General features: G+C 46.3%; 1 protein-coding gene across 1 annotated transcript in view; it reads left to right on the top strand.

Moving 5' to 3' along the window:
* EZH1 (enhancer of zeste 1 polycomb repressive complex 2 subunit) overlaps positions 1-20,382 on the top strand; it is a 212,296-nt gene that overhangs the window by 142,812 nt on the left and 49,102 nt on the right. Inside the window, exon 14 of the mRNA XM_082271240.1 lies at positions 725-816. Coding sequence (XP_082127366.1) covers positions 725-816 — 92 coding nt within the window. The remainder of the gene's footprint in view (positions 1-724; positions 817-20,382) is intronic.

The raw sequence follows: 20,382 nt of genomic DNA, 5'->3' as shown, positions 1-20,382 counted from the left end.
AGAGCGGCCCCCCTGCCCCCTGGCCCAGTCCTCCCCTGCCTCCTTTGGCCGCAAGGTTTTGCAGGCTGTGGTTTAGGGGGCCCCTTGACCTTCCTTGAGGGTGTTTTTCTGTTTGTTTTCAGGTCGACCTCATCTGGTTGTTTTTGCCTGGTTTGCCATGTTGGACTTGGGGACAGTTTTTTCTTTGTTCTGCTGTTCCCACCCCTCATTTGGGTACCGCTTTGGGACGCCCCTACTATTATGCATCAGAGGACTGCGTCTGTGAATGAACGATAGAGAAAACTGCATTTCTGACTTACCGTAAAATCCTTTTCTCCTAGGTTCATTGACGGACGCAGTACCCGCCCCTCTAATTTTTTGAGTGGGTTGGTGTACTTTTCTCTGACACTGCTTTGATACAAAACTGACATCCTATGCAGGAAGAGAGAGGGTATACCCCCTGAGACTGCTCATAGGCGTAGCCAGAAATTCTTTCTGCCTGGTGTCCTACTCCTGTAGGGGGCGGTATTACCCTACTGATAGGTTCATTGACGGACCCAGTCCTCTTATGCATAAGAGAATAGGATTTTACGGTAAGTAAAAAATCCAGTTATTTATATGTGTGTGTGTTTGTGTATATAACACCTAAGATCCTACTATTCAAGTCTGCTCATGTATTCATGGTGTGGGGTCCAAAAATTAAAACAGAGAAGAGGTATATGATTGTACTTTTTTATTTTTTAAGGTTTTTCAGTTTGCTGTTAAAGATTCACTCATTCTGAAAGTGCCTGCTAAAGAGTTAATGAGCACTGCTCAGAAGAAGAAACGGAAACACAGGTAAAGCTTGTCATTTTCACACTGTGGTAAAGTAGAGGTGGCTTTATATTTATGTCCACACGTACAATGTAGTGTATGTTGTTTACTTATTATACTGCATAAAACAAAATAGCATTCCCCATTGCTATAACATACGAGAGACATATAGCTAGAATTAGCTAAAAGTTAAACATTTGTGGACGACTTTTTATATCTGTAAAGGCCCGTACACACGTACCGATCGTCGGCATACAAACGTCGGTGGACGAAGGATCTGCCGATTGTACGCGTGTTAGTATGGTGCCTCCGACAGATGTCTGCGCACAATCCGCGGACAAAAGTCTTTCGTGCAAACATGAAAATATTTGTATGCCGACACCAGAACGGACGATTGTTCGCCTGTCAGTACACAATTCGGCCGACAGACCGCAGATTTGCAAGACTGGGCATGCTCAGAAAATAGAAAACACAGGGAAAGTTAACCATTACATGACATCACTTCTGCAGTCGGCGGACAAAATTCTTGTGCTGTCCTTGTGCTGTCTTTGCACTTTTCAGCAGACACCGACATCCCGGGGAGAAAAGAGGAACATTTGTAAGCCGACCATCGGTACGTGTGTACGGGGCTTAACTTTCACTATTGTGCTTAAAAAGTGTGTGGTTATCAAATCGCATAAGCTTGTTTGGGGAATTGGTAATGTTTTAGTAATAGTTCAGCTAATTAAGACACTCAATGGGACAGCTATAAATTTAGCAGTTAATGTATTTTTTTTTTTTTATCAAGGGCTTTTAAAAAAGTAAACGCAGTGACACCTCTTACTGATTTGGTTTTGTCGCTAAAAAATCCTTTTAAGCACCACATCAGTACTGCTTTGCAGACAGAGAATATTACAAACAGGTTAGTGCTGGTGTTCACAGTAGACGTGGCAATGTCTACTGTGAACACCAGTACTGACTACTGTTTAAAATATCCTCTGCCTGCATATCAGTCTGCTTAGCAGTACTTTTGAGTCCATTTAACATTCTGCCATTTTATATTTATGTATTTATTACAAGTACTCATATAGCTCTGGCAATTTACGAATTGCTTTACATATATACTGTATATTGTACATTCACGTCAGTCCCTACCCTAAAAAGCTTACAATTTAAGGTCCCAAACTAACATTCATACATACACCTATGTTTGGCTGTCTTTTGCCCTACTTGTAACCAGTAGAATAGTAAAGACTTTGAATTCCTAGGGGTATTTAGTTTGGAGCAAAAAGTGAATGAAGGAGCCAGAAAGACTGTTCCTAAAAGAGGTTGCATGAAGGGATGCTCACAAATGCTGTATTCAAAAATAATTTTACTTTATTGAAAAAAAGAGCATAATATAACATGTAAAGAAAGGCCCCAAATGTAAGGGGTCATTATACACATGGACGAATCAAGTGCAGTGAAAAAAACACATACATGGGACAGCATTAAAAACATCACAATGACAGATGCACACACTACTGGCCACACCACCCATCGGGATATATGATGGCACAGCTATAGTGGTACACAGTATATAGCTCAACTCGAGCCCTGTAATACTGTTAGTAACCACTGGAGCAGTGCCGGTGTAACGTTAAAAAAACCATACCTTGTTAGAATTCCATACCCTCGTCACTTCCGGTCTGAAACAGCTGAGCGGCGCAGCAGTGCGCATGCTCAGAGCACCGGATACGTCATTGCACAGCAGAGAAGTTCACAAGTACGCATGCTTGGAGGGAATGAAATTATAACGGAGTGTGTGTAATGTTATACTTGCGGCGGTTACATGAAAACAGTTCGGCGGCAACATGGGTCATCTCCTCTGCTATCCCTGACACTTCCCTGATCTCGGCTAATAAATATAAAAGCGGCGGCGTGTGTATGAAATGTAAATGACGGAGATGTCGGCTCCGTGATCCGCTTTTATATTTATTAGCCGAGATAAGGGAAGTGAGAGGGATAGGAGCGGAGATGACTTATAGTGCAGAGGAGCTGTTTTAATGTAACGGCGGCAAGTGTAACATTAAATACACTACTGTGAGAAATGCATACCCTCCGTAGGTGCACCAGAAGTGACGAGGGTATGGTTTTCTCACGTGTATGGTTTTTTGACGGAACACCGGCATGCCACATCCAACCTTTAGTAATGAGGAGTAATAGCAATTATTGCATCAGTATACCATTCACTCAATGGGATTGACAATCAAGCAATATAATATTGTTTCTGACCAGCTAGATAGATTAGTGGTCAGACAGAGGGTATCCCCTCAATAAACCAATTTAAACCAGAAGTCAAGCCAGGCAGTGACTGGTGAGCAACCAAGAAATTAGTCTCAATGTGGACACACAAAGTCCTTCCATTCATTTAAATAAACTTGCTATTAAGAACCCATTTCATCAGGGGATAGTGCAGGATGGGAGGAAAACAGATAAAGCAGCAAATCTTCTGCCAGTCTCCAATACATGGAGAGTCAGAGAGTAACCGAGCTGTAGTAGATGACAACAAAGGTAGCAAATCGAGCAACCAGACATCGCAGATATCCAGGGGCAGATGGAATGGACCTTATGGAAACATGGAATCATCCGTAGTGGACTTGGGGAGATGGGGGGGTGATAGGGAGAGACGCCGTGTTCAAGAGAACAGCGCAGGCTCACAACCGGTTGGACTCAAACGGTTAGCGGAGTAACACTCGCACTCATGGTACAGCATATGCTATAAATTTCAACTGGAGTGCTTACCGCTTTACCGGAATCACATCGCTGCAGATAGATAACCGGTGGTCACTGCCTTTTTTCAATCCCTTATTGCTCCGTCTGAGCTCCTCTTCAAAAGTGGTTTTCTAATGGTTCACTTCCGGGTCCGTGTGCTAAGCAGTCAGGCAGCCAGAGTAGCAGCGTCCAGTTGCCTTCTGGTGGTTGTTTGCTCAGCTACAGTCAACTCCTCCATTGTGCCCGCAGGTGGCGGCATCCGCCTCAGATCGCTGAGCGCAGCTTCGGCGGCTACGGCCAGTGAGAGATTCCCATAGATGTGTGGCCAGCCGTGTGTGACGTCAACGCGTTTCGCGTGCGTGACGCACGCTTCTTCAAGATGTCATTGTGTGGGCGGGAGAGTGTTTTAAAGGATATCTCTTGATTGCAAATCAGTCACCGCTGGTACAAAGTAGCAAAGGTACTTCAAACAAATAGCCCAACCCACTTTTCAAAGGACGCCATCTTGTGTATACATAGGGGTATTTAAAAACTTTATACAGATATTGCAGCTCCGACATTGTCCACAGATGGGGCAATCCGCAGATTGGACCATTAGTACAAAATAAATGCATACATTTACACAGGAAAAAATACGTGCAGTCCCGTGCCCAACCAAGCCTCCGTCGTGATGTGGACATGGATGGGAAGATTAGGCAGGGGACCCGTATAGAGATATTATTCCTGTCATATTAGCCAGGAAACTCAGAGCGGAAAACGTAGTCCCAATAGTTGAGACATACAGTGCATTTGAGTGGGGAAAAAAGGGGGGGACAGTGCATTCCCATATCCATCCTATCTCCCGTCATAGTACCGACATAGATACACTTATTAGGTAGGGAGGCATTTAGTTTGGAGCTTGACCTGTTGCACTCGGGTGAATGTCCTCCCCTGGGGGGGCCCCGTCTTTGTACACTCCAATTGGGCTCAAATTGACTTTGTCTGCATTTTTATAACATGTGGAAATCCCTGTCCAGGGCTTCTCTACCACTACCACTTGGACTTTTGCTCTTCTCTCAGAAATGTCTTTGTGAAAAAAGAGTTCCAATCATTACCAGTACTAACATTGCAATTACATGCCCATTAACCAATACACTGCATATACAAGTGCATCTCATAAAATTACAATATCATCAAAAAGTTAATTTATTTCAGCAATTCCATTGAAAAGGGGAAACTCCTATATTATATAGATTCATTACACACATAGTGATATATTGCAAGTATTTCTTTCTTTTAATTTTGATGAGTATGTCTTACAGCTAGTAAAAACCCAAAATTTAGTATCTCAGAAAATTAGAATATTGTGAAAAAGTTTAATATTGTAGACTCATGGTGTCACAATTAGATAAATAGCTCAAAACACCTGTAATAGTTTCCTGAGCCTTTAAATGGTCTATCAGTCTAGTTCAGTAGGTAACACAATAATGGGGGCAACTGCTGACTTGACAGTTGACTTGACTTGACAGTCATCCACACCATCCACAAGGAGGGTAAGTCACAAAAGGTCATTGCTAAAGAAGCTGGCTGTTCACAGAGTGCTGTCTCCAAGTATAATAATGGATAGTTGAGTAAAAGGAAAAGGTGTGGTTTAAAAAGGTGCACAAGCAACAGGAATAACCACAGTCTTGAGAGAATTAGGAAGCAAAGACCATTCAAGAATTTGGGGGAGATTCACAAGGAGTGGACTACGGCCGGTGTCAAGAGTCACCACACACAGACGTATCCAGGACATGGGTTACAACTCTTGCATTCCTTGTGTCAAGTCACTCCTAAACCAGAGACGTCAGATGTGCCTTACCTTACCTTGGCTAAAGAGAAAATGAACTGGACTGTTGCTCAGTGGTCCAAAGTCCTCTTTTCGGATGAAAGTAAATTTTGCATTTCATTTGGAAATCAAGGTTCCTGAGTCTGAAGAAAGAGTGGAGAGGCACAGAATCCAAGTTACATGAGGTCCAGTATGACGTTTCCACAGTCAGTGATGATTTGGGGAGCCATGTCATCTGCTGGTGTTGGTCCACTGTGTTTTATCAAGTTCAAAGTCAGAGCAGCTCTCTACCAAGAAATAGTCCTTCCCTCTGCAGCTTCCCTCTGCTGACCAGCTTTATGGAGATGATGATTTCATTTTCCAGTAGGACTTGGCACCTGCCCACACTGCCAAAGGTACCAATACCTGGTTTAATGAGCATGGTATCACTGTGCTTGATTGGCCAGAAAACTTGCCTGACCTAAACCCCATAGAGAATCTGTGGGTATTGTCAAGAGGAAGATGAGAGACATCAGACCCAACAGTGCAGACAAGCTGAAGGCTGCTATCGAAGCACACCTCAGCAGTGCCACAGGTTGATCGCTTCAATGCCACGCTATAGTGATGCAGTAATCCATGCAAAAGGAGAACTGACCAAGTATTGAGTGCATACTATACTGTGCATGGACACACTTTTCAGTAAACATTTCTGTATTAAAAATCCTTTTTATTTTTTGGTCTTATGTAATATACTAATTTTATAAGATTCTGAATTTTGTGTTTTCACTAGCTGTAAGCTATAATTATAACAATTTAAAGAAATGCATCTATATAAGTGTTGAGTTCCACTTTTTAAATTAAATTACTGTAATAAATCAACTTTTCTCTTTCGTTCATTGATGGACACAGCTCCCTGTATTCATAACCATTGGGTTATACCAATGAAATAATATAAATGCAGCGCCAAAGGAATGATAGATAAATCCAATAATTAATGACTAAGACAGTGCAATGGACTGCAGTAATAATATAAAGTGCAATATGCTCAAAATAAATAATTGTGAAAAATATAAATAAATGGATATCTGAAAAAAAGATGTCACAGTGGTAAAAGTGCACGTGCTAATAATTGTGTGACAATAATAAATATGCCAAGTGGTAAACAATAACAATTAAATAAATAAATGTGCCAAGTCCATAGTAAATACCATCAATCTTCTGTGCTGTGCAAAATAAAGCAATAGGGTGCTGGTGCTTCAATATCATATGGGTGACTCTGTGCACTGGTGATAATATGCTAGCAGCTCACCTCCCAGTCTGGCTCAATAATTATAATGAGCCAAACACACTTTGTGCACTCTCAGGTGCTGATAGGCATTGGGGCTTGTCACCTCCTTCTTTCCTCTCTCAGGGTGGGGATACCTTTAAATGGATGGGGTAGGATAGCAGCCAGATCCAAGTGTACACTGACACAGTAAAGTATGATCGTGGTGACACCTCCTCTCTCTACTTTCTCCACACTCACGGCCAGGTATTCATGGATAAAATAAACACAGGATCTAATGCTCTCTGTATGATATTTTATTGAGGAACATAAAGTAAAACTCACATCAGTTTTGTTCTGCTTAGTCAGGAGTAGGGACCTAGTTCCTTGCTGGGATCTTTGGTCCTGGCAAATTTTTTTCTTTTTAGATAGAATTTTTTTTTCCTGGATTTTTCCTGTGAGATCTACAATCAACTGCCGGACTGGGCGATGAGCTGGATAATCCAAACCTCAGCTCTGCGCTAGGTCGGCCTTGACATAACCCCACTGGACGGAGGCTGGCCTGCGAGTTAAACGCCTCGCAAGGTCGCATGTGACCGGGTCTCAGCCCGAGTCGCAGCGTTCCTCCTTGCCGACAGCCCACCCCCATTTAGTTGGAGAGGGGTTCGGTCTGGAGCGATGCCTTCCTGGTTCCTGGTGTAGTGAGTAGTTGTCGCCCCTCTCCCCCTGAAGGGTTTTGGGGTGGACGTGGGCCCCTCCTTGGGACAACCAGACTCCAGGGTTCCCCTCCTCCCCGCAGGCATCCCCCCTTGCCTGCCGAGTTCCTCAATTGCCCCCCCTCCCCATCTCATATGTTGGGGCTGTTTGGGTGGTCTGGCCACTGTTCTCAGAGTGGGAGCAAGGCGCTTACTAGTGATGGGAGCCAGGGGGGGTGTGCCGCCAGCGACCGAATGTTTGACTGTGCGGGGGGGGGGTTGTACCTGGTGGGCCCCCCATCCTTCCTGGATCTGTCCCTGAGGCCTGGTCTCCCTCCTGGGTCCCCTGTATGTTTCGTGTTGCCTCCATTTTGTTGTAGCCTGGGTATTCCTATACACGGCGGCCATGTGTGTGTAATCTGGCCACCATTTTGCTGTGGTTTGCCATTAAAAATAGTGGCGGCAATGACAGTGGAGTCCTGTGGATGGCGGTGGGAGCCCCTCCTCATCCCTTGATGCTGACTCCTGGATGATTTTACTTCCTGATCGCGGCATGTGTAGTGCATTATTCTGGTGGCTGCAGGCGCTTGTTTCTGCAGGTGGTGAGTCTGGTGGGGTCCTCTCCCTCTCTGCTGAGGATGGCTTGGTGCCTTGTGCCTGGCGACCTGGTGGTGCTGCAAGCGCGTTGGGGGTTGTCCCTTAGCAGTGTTTTACATCATTTGTGGGATCCCCCTGGTGACTCATGGAGTCTTTAGAGTGTATTTCCCCACCTGATCCCCTCTCGGAGTCTGCGGGTCCCTCCAGGTCCCAATCATCCATCCATGCACTGATGGTGGCCCTGGAGTCCCTCATGTCCCGGGTGGAGGTGGCTTTCAGGTGATGGACTAGCAAAAAGCAGCCCCTGCCTTCCCCTGTCTCATCAAATCCTAAATCTGATTCAGCCGCTACGGACATGGGTCACCCTTCTGGGTTGCAACCATGCGCCTGGAATCCTCAGATAGTGAGGATGATTGTAGGCACTGGTGGATGCACTGATTGTATCTGTGCGTGAGACCCTAAAGATGGAGGACGCAGCTGAAGCTGGTACGGAGGCGCAGGTACCCTTTGGCATTCACAAGCCATCCACAGGGGTAAAGGTATTTCCTTTCCCTGACTATTTTGACAGAATTAAAAAAAAAAAAATAAATACGTTTCTGCGCTAGAAATTAAAATAAATAAAAACAATATACACGTGATGTGAAGGAAAGCAGCACACAAGGACCTATAGAAAAATCCAACACAGAACTAAAAACATAAATGTATAGCGCTATCCACAATAAATATCAAAATACAGTAATCATAACAGTGAATAAAACAATGGTAAGTCCATATATTAGTCATTAGATGAATAAGGAAAAATAAAAAATTGTACAAAAAAAGAAAGGAACCACAAGTCCCAGCATGCGGATACACTCCGTATTTCTTGACAAGGAAGGATCGCCCGTGAAAGGCATAGCACACCAATTAGCAGCTTACCAGATAGCGTGGGCCACCCAAACCAATGGAGAGGCCACTAAGCGCTTGACATAAAACAAGGAGACTGCCAGGTATTCGCTTTCATATGGTGTAGTATCACTTTCATAGGAAGTAGTACCAGGAAGGCATTCAAAACCGGATAATACGGGCCACATGCATAAAGAAATATACAGGCACATAGCATAATACAGTATAGAAATCCAATTTATTAAAAAAGATTGCACTCACATGGTATAAAGCATGATCAGCATATAAAATCCATAGACGCCGTAAAACAGGAGCTGCGGCATCCCGACACTCATTCACTAGAAAGCCGGCTCTGGGGGCGTGGTGACGTCATGTCTGACACCGCCCAATGCGTTTCCTTATAGGCTTGATGTCATCAGGGGCGTGGTTGCCAGACGTGACTCCACGCCTCTTTATATCCCCCATAGTGGAGCAGAGGGCGGTATGAACATCGCCTCTCTGACGCAAACTCAGGGCGGAAGTGCCACATCTCATAATGGTTTTTTATCGCCCTTAATGGAGTTTGTCACCTAAGGGATGATATTTTTAAATCTCTGTGGGTGCCATCATAATTAATAGTGTTTGCCCCATGATTATTCCTTTTGCACTAGGGATTTGTATGTCTGGAAGCCAAGGTTATTTACCATTTCCTCTTCCTTTTTTGTATATCTCCAGTCCTTTGTGTTGATATGTGGTGTGGAATTTACATAATTTCCACCCTTCTATCTGTTAACTTCCGCTCGCGATGTGGCACTTCCACCCTGAGTTCGCGTCAGAGAGGCAATGTTCATACCGCCCTCTGCTCCACTATGGGGGATATAAAGAGGCGTGGAGTCACGTCTGGCAACCACGCCCCTGGCGACGGAAAGCCTGTGACAAAACGCGTTGGGCGGTCCCAGACGTGACGTCACCACGCCCCCAGAGCTGGCTTTCTAGTGAATGAGTGCGGGGACGCTGCAGCTCCTGTTTTACAGCATCTATGAATTTTATATGCCCGATCATGCTTTATACCATGCGAGCGCAATCTTTTTTAATAAATTGGATTTCTTTACTGTATTACGCTATGTGCCTGTATGTTTCTTTATGCATGTGGCCCCCTATTATGCAGTTTTGAATGCCTTCCTGGTACTACTTCCTATGAAAGTGATACTACACCATATGAAAGCGAATACCTGGCAGTCTCCTTGTATTATGTCAAGCGCTTAGTGGCCTCTCCATTGGTTTGAGTGGCCCACCCTATCTGGTGTGCTGTGCCTTTTACGGATGATCCTTCCTTGTCAAGAAATACGGAGTGTATCCGCATGCTGGAACTTGTGGTTCCTTCCTTTTTTGCACAATTTTTTTATTTTTCCTTATTCATCTAAGGACTTTTGTTTTATTCACTGTTATGATTACTGTATTTTGATATTTATTGTGGACAGCGCTACACATTTATGTTTTTATTTTGACAGAATTGTCGCAAAAGAGTGGGGATGACCAAAGCATCCCCATGGGGTTCCTAAGCTCTTTACTAGGCATTACCCTTATGAGGAGTCCCTTCTTAAGGAGTGGACTGTACCACTGGTGGTGGACCCTCCAGCTTCCAGATTGAACAAGGCAACTATGATTCCTGTTGAAGAGTCCCCGGCCTTTAAGGATCCGGCTGACTGGAAGGCGGAGGCTGTGGCCCGCAATATGTACATTCTGGCTGGTTTGGCAATGAGGCCGGTATTCACTATTGCCCTAGTGTCGCAAACTCTGACTGAGTGGGCTAAGCTCTTATGCCATGACCTGGAGGGGGAACAGCTCCCATCTGCCTTTCCTGAGCTGACGAACCAGCTGGTCCAGGGGCTTCAGTTTATCTGTGATGCTTCTTTGGATGTGGCTCCCCTGATGGCTCGCCTCTCTGTTATGGCAGTGGTTCTTCGGCGTGTCTTTTGGCTCAAGTGCTGGTCTGCATATCAGACTTCAAAAAAGGCCTTGACTGATCTTCCTTTCCAAGGAGATCGCCTATTTGGAGCTACCCTGGATGACATCATTAAAAGTCTCACAGGGGGGAAGAGTACTTTCTTCCGCAAGCTAATAAGGGCAAGGAACCTCCTCATAGACGTGAACCTTCCTTCTCAGCTCATAAGAAGTTTTTTCGTCCCTCAGGGTCGACTGACAAGGGCTCAAAGCCTTTCAGGGCGTCTTCAGGAGGATCCAAACCTGCCTGGTCTGGCAAGCCAAGATCGGGCTTCTCCAGACTCGTGGATAAGGCTCCTTCAGCATGAAGGTGCGCCCTCATCCGTATCGAGGGTGCGAGGACATCTTTGCTGGTTTCAGGATCCGTTCACGTCCCTGGTACAAGACAAGTGGGTCCATTAAGTCATTCAGTCCGGCTACAAGGTCGAGTTTCGCTCTTGTCCCCTGGCAAGGTTTTTTCCTTACAACTTGCACCTGTCCCCAGACTGCTTACAGGGCCTGTTTGGGGGTGGTGCAAGACCTGTTCCTTAAAGAGGTGATTGTCCCGGTTCCGACTTCGAAACTTTTTCAAGGTTTTTACTCAAACCTGTTTACAGTCCCAGGAAGAAAGGCAAAGTTTGTCCAATCCTGGACCTCAAGGCACTCAACTGCTTTGTGCAGGTACAGAAGTTCAGAATGGAATCCATTTGAACGGTGTTGGCATCCCTGCGTCAGGGAGACTTCCTCGCCTCTATCGATATCAAGGATGCCTACCTTCACATTCCAGTATGTGCCAGTCACCAACATTTTCTCTGCTTTGCTGTGGGAGAGGAGCATTATCAGTGTGTGGCGTTACTCTTTGGTCTCGCCTCTGCTCCTAGGGTCTTCACAAAAGTGTTAGCCCCGGTGCTAGCTTTGCTACGCCAACGGGGGATCCCAGTACTGGGCTACTTGGACGATCTCCTTCTAGGATCGGAAAGAAACAAAGAGGAGAAGCGCTCTAAGTGCAGACAGTTTATTAATATATAAGGCAATATGTGTAGTGACTCACTAGACATAAATGAATGTCAGGCTGTGTAACTCCAGTAGATCTTAAGACATCCTCTGGGGGGAGGGGGGTGTACCATCCACTCCAAAGCGCCGTCCGTGGCTGAGTCAGTGTTGTTGGGAGAAAAGAAAGCCGGCTGCCTCCCGCCTCAGTACACGATAAGCCGTCAGATGTGAATGAGGCGGGAGGCAGCCGGCTTTCTTTTCTCCCAACAACACTGACTCAGCCACAGACGGCGCTTTGGAGTGGATGGCACACCCCCCTCCCCCCAGAGGATGTCTTAAGATCTACTGGAGTTACACAGCCTGACCTTCATTTATGTCTAGTGAGTTACTACACATATTGCCTTATATATTAATAAACTGTCTGCACTTAGAGCGCTTCTCCTCTTTGTTTCTTTTTGCTCATACAGAATTTCCTCTTGGTCTGTGGAAGAGCGGCTCAGTGCATATGGACTATCCCCTCTTGTCAACACGCTGATCTCATACAAAACAGTAATTTCCCTCTTTTTTGTTTCATTCAGTGCATAGTTTTTTGTCCTTTGTCCCCCTCCCCTCCTTGTTTGTATTAGATTTATCAAGCACATCTCCTGTGTTGGTGGTTTTTAGCGCTCTGGTTATATACATATATCCTTCTAGGATCGGAGTCTCCCTCTGCTCTGGTGGAAATTCTGGAGATCACAATATGAACTCTGCCAGAGTTTGGCTGGATTCTGAATTTTCAGAAGTCTGCTCTGGCTCCGTCCACGAAGCTGGACTATCTGGGCCTGACTTTGGCCTTAGCCAGAGTCCTCCTTCCTCTGGACAAACTCAAGATATTGCAGGCTGCAATTTGCCTCCTGCTGTCCAACAGATGGTCGTCCCTCCGGACTTGCATGCCTTCGAGGCGGTTACATTTGCACAGTTCCATACGAGGTCCCTGCAGGGGAGATTGTGACCAAATGGGACAAGACTCCACAGTCTCTGGACAATCCGATCCGGCTGAGTCAGGGAATGAGGGAGTCCCTGATATTGTTACTTCGTTCTCCGGTGCTTCGGCTGGGAAAATCCTTCTTCCCCTTGTATTGGACATCCGTGGTCACCACGGATGCCAGCCTGTCCCGCTAGGGAGGCGTCCTCGGCAAGCATTCTGCTTAGGGGGCCTATTCCATCAGGGGTCAGGTTCCTCCTTTACCTGTCAATGTGCACTCTACTAGGGCCCTTAGTGCCTACTGGGTTTGCAAGGTGGCCAACCAGTCGTCGGTGCACACTTTTACTAAATTTTATAAAGTGGATATGTTGGCATCTGTGGATGCTTCTTTTGGCTGCAAGGTTTTGCAGACTGCTGTTTAAGAGAACCTGATCCTCTTTGAGGGGGTGTTGTTTTTTTCAGGTGGGCCCCGATTTTGGTTGAGCCCCTCTTGCCTGGTTGGCTAATGTTTAGCTTTGGGGAATTTTTGGGTTGTTCCCACCCCTCATGTTTAACATTGCTTTGGGACGTCCCAATGGTTATGAATACCAAGAGCTGTGTCCATCAATGAACGAAAGAGAAAATTGGATTTTTGACTTACCGTAAAATCCATTTCTCTGATGTTCATTGACAGGCACAGCAGCCACCCCTCTGTGGAGTTATTATTCTCCTGATACTGCTTGTAACAAAACTGAGTGGCTATAGCAGAGAGAGGGAGTATAGCCCCTGGGACTGCCCATTGGTGTAGCCAGAATTTTTTTATGCCTAGTGTCCTACTCCTGTAGGGGGCAGTATAGCCCCATGGCTATGAATACCAGGGGCTGTGTCCATCAATGAACATCAGAGAAATTGATTTTACGGTAAGTCAAAAATCCCATTTTTGATGATATTTTAATTTTATGAGATGCACCTGTATATATATTTATGCAAGGTATTCCTACCCCACACGAAAATGTCTAAGTCTCTTATCCCTACAGCTACTACTACTACATAGCCAGAGGGGACATTTTCATACTGCCCAGGCATCAACCTCAAAACCAAGCTGAACACTTCCTTTTGTCGCAAGCCTACCCCGAAGCCCTTCTCACAATGAAGGGGCGCCCCTAGTCCTGGTAGTGGGGGGATGTCTCTTGGCTTGTGTGTCAGTCTGGGTCCGAGACATCGAAGGCCTTTGTGTCCAATCTGTAATTTCAAAGGGGTACAAAATAGAGTCTTTCTGCCCCCTCCTCGCTTTTTTGCACCAACTATAGGACAAGGAACGGTTGTATCAGTTTCTTCAAAAGAATAATTTTGTTGTTTTTATTCAAACCTATTCACAGTCCCAAAACCAAATGGGGGCATCCGCCCAGTACTACTGAACCTAAATGTGCTAACAGTATCCTTCGTGTATCAAAGTTCTAGATGGAATCAACAAAATCTGTCATTGCTTCTCTCAGACAATGGCTATTTCTGGCAACAATAAACATGCAACAATCCTATATTCACATCCCTATTTTTCCCTCACATCAACGCTTTCCACATTTTTTGAGCTCTCATAGGCACCCTGAGTACTTGCCCTGCTTCTGGCTCTTTTGCGAACCCAGGGCATTCATGTCACAGGTTACGTGGACTTCTTACTGAAGGACTCTTCAGGTTTAACCTTGTCTGCTAATTTCCAGAGGAAGATTTAGTTTCATCAAAGCTTTGGCCGGTTAATTAACTTTCCAAAGTCTGCTCTTCGCCATCTGGAGTACCTGGGTCTAATCTTGGACACAGCTCAAGCCAGAATCTTCTTAACTCAGAAGAAGATTGCTTCCCTATAGTCCCACATGAAGACCTTCGGGTCAAAATGGCACTCCTCAGTTCAATTGTGCTTGAGGGTTTTGGGCTTAATGGTAGCCTCCTTTATGGAAGTTCCCTTTGCCCAGTTTCACTCCATACCCCTTCAATCCAACATTCTCGTGATGTAACCCAAGCAAATTCAATCCTTAGATGGCCCAATGCTTCTATCCACCCAAACAAAGCTCTCCCTAACATCATGGTTCCCAATTCTTGTACTAGAATTGGGAAAGTCATTCCTTCACATGCCTTGGAGATGTTAACAAAGATGCCAGCTTTACAGGCTGGGGAGGAGTTTGCAACTTCCTGACAAGGTTCAAAGAATAGATCAACATTCAGGAACTCACTTCTGGTAACCCGTCAGGATTGCAGTAAGACAATGCCAGAAGTCAAGCTCCTTTTAAGTTAAATAAGTCAGATACTTTCATTGGGATAAACTTCCATTCCAACACTCTGGGCAGTTCACATCCCTGTGATGGACAATTGGCAGGTGGACTTCCAGAGGTGCCCAACCATGTGGCCCCCCCACCTTCTGCTCTGCGATGGCGAGTTTGCAAGCCCAGATCGTGGGTTCCCAACCTAGCATTCCAGAACATGAAAAATGGAGCTGGCATTATAGGAAGGATGTGGCTACAGTAAAAAGCAGAGCCGATGCTTCCAGTATAGCACCAGCTCCTGTCACAGGTAAAGTGATACCAAATGCAATCTGTCTGTGACCACAGATATCCACCCTGGGGGGACAGCCAGCAGCCACCAGCCATACCCACCCTGGAGGGGACAGCCAGCAGCCGCCAGCCATACCCACCCTGGGGGGTTAACAGCCAACAGCCCTCAGCCATACGCACCCTGCAGGGGACAGCCAGAAGCCGTCAGCCATACCCACCGTGCGATGGACAGCCAGCAGCTGCCAGCCTTACCCACCCTGGGGGGGACAGCCAACCGCCAGCCATACCCAACCTGGGGCTGACAGGCAGCCGCCAGCCATACCCGCCCTAGGGGGGGCAGCCAGCCGCCGCAGCCATAGCTGCCCTGGGGGAGGGACAGCCAGCAGCTGCTAGCCATACACACCCGGGGGGGGGGGGCAGCCAGCAGCTGCCAGCCATACCCGCCCTGGGGAGGGACAGCCAGCAGCCGCCAGCCATACCCGCTCTAGAGGGGACAGCCAGCAGCTGCCAGCCATACTTGCACCAGGGGGGACAGCCAGCAGCCGCTAGCCATATCCACCCTGGGGGGGGGGGGCAGCCAGGGGGCCCTGGGGGCAGCAGCAGCCGCAGCCAACCATACTCACCTTGGGGGACCGCCATCAGCTGCCAGCCATACCCGCCCAGAGGGACAGCCAGCAGCTGCCAGCCATACCTGCCCTGGGGGACAACAGAAGCCGTCAGCCATACCCACCTGGAGGACAGCAGCAGCCAGCAATACCTGCAGGAATCCTGAAGTGAAGTGATACCAAATGCAATCCGCCTGTGGCCACAGCTGCCAGGGATATCCACCCGGGGGGGCAGCCAGCAGCCGCCAGCCATACCCACCCTGGAGGGGACAGCCAGCAGACACCAGCCATATGCCACCAGCCATACCCACCCTGGAGGGGACAGCCAGCAGCCGCCAGCCATACCCACTCTGGGGTTTGACAGGGGGGGGCAGCCACTAGCCATACCCACCCTGGGGGGGACAGCCAGGGGGCCCTGGGAGCAGCAGCAGCTGCAGCCAACCATACCCACCTTGGTGGACTGCCAGCAGCCGCCAGCCATACCTGCCCTGAGGGACAGCCAGCAGCTGCCAGAAATACCCACCTGGAGGACAGCAGCAGCCAGCAATACCTGCAGGAATCCTGAGGAAGAAGTGAAGATTGGGGTCAATTTTTAAATTAAATCAAACATCAATGGGCATATCTATTCTCTACACTGGTACACTAGCTACACTGGGCTGCTTTCAAACTAAACTAAAAATCAAACTAACCTGCGGGTTACCTGCATAGACTTCTTTTATTATCTGTGGGTTTGGTGCACTTTCAGAAAGTATACCACACCTGCAAGATATAATAGAAGTCTATGGCAAAGTGCAACTAGCCGCAGGAAAGCCACAAGTGCACTGCGCTACACCCGCGGTGCGGGTAAACCAGACTGCTTCAGTGTATGGAGCAGCAGATGTAAACGGATTTGTGTCTGTTTACACCCGCCTACCTCTAATCCACTAAAGAAACAGAGGGAGATTCGTCCCCTTTCGTGTGGGCGGATTGGATCGGAGGGCCCATAGAGTAGAGCGGGCTGTGTTTGTGTCTTCTCTGCATATGCAGAGTAGACATGGACCTGTCATCCGCCCGCTCCGCTCATTGTGGCCCGCAATCGGTTACCAAGTCGCTTAAGTGGACCTCGCTCCTCAAAAGGGTGGGCACCCCTTACCTAGACTGAATGGAATGATCACTGCACCTCAAGATCTTTTAAAATCTTTGTCAAACGTAGGGACATCCTGGCCTCCAGGTTCAAAAAATGCTGAACAAATTTTTAACCAAGATTAGAGATCCTCTAGCCTTCACAGTAGATGTATTTACCAAACTACCTGTGCTCAGTGTCAAACTAATACAGCCCTGGCCATAAGTTTTGAAAATGACATAAATATTAATTTTCACAACTGCTGCTTCAGTGTTTTTAGATCTTTTTGTCAGATGTTACTATGGTATACTGAAGTATAATTACAAGCATTTCAGAAGTGCCAAAGGCTTTTATTGACAATTACATTAATTTTATGTAAAGAGTCAATATTAGCAGTGTTGACCCTTCTTTTTCAAGACCTCTGCAATTTGCCCTTGGCATGCTGTCAATCAACTTCTGGGCCACATCCTGACTGGTGGCAGCCCATTCTTGCATAATCAGTGCTTGGAGTTTGTGTTTTTTTTTTTTGTTCACCCGCCTCTTTGAGGATTGACCACAAGTTCTCAATGGGATTAAGGTCCAGGGAGTTTCCTGGCCATGGACCCAAATTTTTGATGTTTTTTTCCCTAAGCCACTCAGTTATCACTTTTGCCTTATGGCAAGGTGCTCCATAAAGGCATTGTTCATCACCAAACTGTTCTTGGATGATTGGGAGAAGTTGCTCTCGGAGGATGTTTTTGTACCATTCTTTATTCATAGCTGTGTTCTTAGGCAAAATGGTGAGTGAGCACACTCCCTTGGTCAAGAGCAACCCCACACATGAATGGTCTCAGGATGCTTTACTGTTTGCATGACACAGGACTGATGGTAGCCCTCACTTTTTCTTTTCCTGATAAAGTTATTTCCAGATGCCCCAAACAATCAGAAAGGGGGTTCATCAGAGAAAATGGCTTTACCCCTGTCCTCAGCAGTCCAATCCCTTTACCTTTTGCTGAATATCAGTCTGTCCCTGATGTTTTTCCTAGAGAGACGTGACTTCTTTTCTGCACTTCTTGACACCAGGCCATCCTTCAAAAGTCTTTGCCTCACTGTGAGTGCAAATGCACTGACACCTGCCTGTTGCCATTCCTGAGCAAGCTGTGCACTGGTGGTGCCCCGATCCCACAGCTGAATGAGCTGTAGGAGATGGTCCTGGTGCTTGCTGGACTTTCTTGGATGCCCTAAAGTTTTCTTCACAACAATTGAACCTCTCTCCTTAAAGCTCTTGATGATCCGATAAATTGTTGATATACTGTAGGTGCAATCTCAGTAGCAGCAATGGCCTTATCTGTGAATCCCTTTTGTGCAAAGCAATGATGACTTACAGGTAACCATCATTAATAGATTTAAAACAGTCATTTCAAGCACCACCCTCCTTTTAAAGCTTCCAGTCTGTTATTCTAACTCAATCAGCATTACAGAGTGATTTTCAGCCTTGTCCTTGTCACACTAATACCTTTGTTAAGCCCCGTACACACACGCAGATCGTCGTCATACAAACGTCGGCGGACGAAAGATCTGCCGATTGTATACGTGTTAGTATGGTGCCTCCGACAGATGTCTGCACACAATCCGCGGACAAGAGTCTTTCTTGCAAACATGAAAATTTTTGTCTGCAGACACCAGAACGGACGATTGTTCGCCTGTCAGTACAGAAATCAGCCGACAGACCGCAGATTTGCAAGACTGGGCATGCTCAGAAAATAAAAAACACAGGGAAAGTTAACCATTACATGACATCACTTCTGCAGTCAGCTGAAGTCTGCAGACAAAATTCTTGTGCTGTCCTTGTGCTGTCTTTGCACTTTTCAACAGACACCGACATCCCGGGGAGAAAAGACGAACATTTGTATGACGACGATCTGCGTGTGTGTACGGGGCTTTAATGAGAGAATCACTGACATGATGTCAGTTGGTTCTTTTGTGGCAGGGCTGAAATGCTGTGGAAATGTTGTTTTTTTTTTTTTAGATTAAGTTCATTTTCATGGCAAAGAGGGACTTTAAAATTATTTGTTATTCATCTGATAATTTTTCATAACATTCTGGAGTATATGCAAATTGCCATCATAAAAACTGAGGCGGCAGACTTTGTAAAAATGTAATATTTGTGTAATTCTCAAAACTTTTGGCCTTGGCTGTACACCTGCTGCAACCCAATACCCGAATACAAGATATGCTAAACATATAACCTAAAATGGATGTGCTGTCTCTTTAAATATTATTAAATTACTCCAACGTGATGGAAAACACAGTGAATAAATAAAAATGTGTTCAAATACAGCAATTAATAAACATCTGCCTATATGGAGGTATGGACAGGCAAGCTGGAAGCAGTGTCCGCAGGAGCCTTAAATTAGACCTGAGATCTACTGATCATGGGTGGCAATGCTCTGAAGGCTCATCAGAAAAAATAAATAAATGCACAACTTTTTTCCTGTAAAATTATGCGCATTTATTATTTTCTTAATGGTGAACGTAGCCTTTAAGCTGGCCATAATTGGCTCCGTTTTTTCACTCAGCCAGCCAGTTGAACAAAAAAAACTGAACGGATTCCCCCATCCATGCATTCAGGCTCGGTTCACACTGGTGCAACATATGCTCCCCCTTTGAGAGCACATGTATAAATCACTGGTTCTCTAGAAGAGCCGTCTTAACTGGTCAGACACAAGTCGGTCCAACTTTGAAAAAGGTTTCTTCACTACTTTGGTTCGACTTTGGTCTGTTTCAGCCCATTTAATATCATTGAAGTCAGATCATTATCCTAACTGATCCGACTTGTGGCATGCGACTTGTGCTCTGAAGATCTTGAAGGGGAACCTCACGCCAAAATTTAAAATAAAAAATGGCGTGGGGTCCCCCTGAAGACCATAACAGCCCCTTGGAGTCTGGTATGAATCTTGAGAGGGAACCCCACGCCAAATTAAAAAAAATAAATACAATTTCGTGGGGTTCCCCCCCAAATCCATACCAGACCCTTATCTGAGTATGCAGCCCGGCAGGTCAGGAAGGGGGGGGGCGCGAACAAGTGCCCCCCTCCCCCCTTTCTGGACCATACCAGGTCACATGCTCTCCACCCCAAAGCACCTTGTCCTCACGTTGATGATGATAAGGGCCTCTTCTGAACAACCCTGCGCTGTGGTTGTGGGGGTCTGCGGGCAGGGGGCTTATTGAAATCTGGAAGCCCTCTTTAACAAGAGGGCTCCGAAATCCCCATAATGCCCCGGGTGGTGATGTCACAAGGGGGCGGGTTCTCTGAATGACGTCATTGGATGGCCACGTCCCATGGCTATATAAGAAATGGCAGACACCAGAGCTAAAACAACAATGGGAGCTAGCGTCGAGAGAAGACCTCAGCAGAGGGGAAACAACCAGCAGAAGAACCAGAGGAAGAAGACAGCGGATGGAGAAGAACCGGAGGAAGAACCAGAGAAGAAGACATCAGC

The sequence above is a fragment of the Pelophylax lessonae genome (assembly GCF_965119305.1).
Source record: "Pelophylax lessonae genome assembly, chromosome: 11".
NCBI lineage: Eukaryota > Metazoa > Chordata > Amphibia > Anura > Ranidae > Pelophylax > Pelophylax lessonae.
Note: the sequence above shows the minus strand (reverse complement) of the source record. Positions and strands in the feature narration are given on the sequence as shown.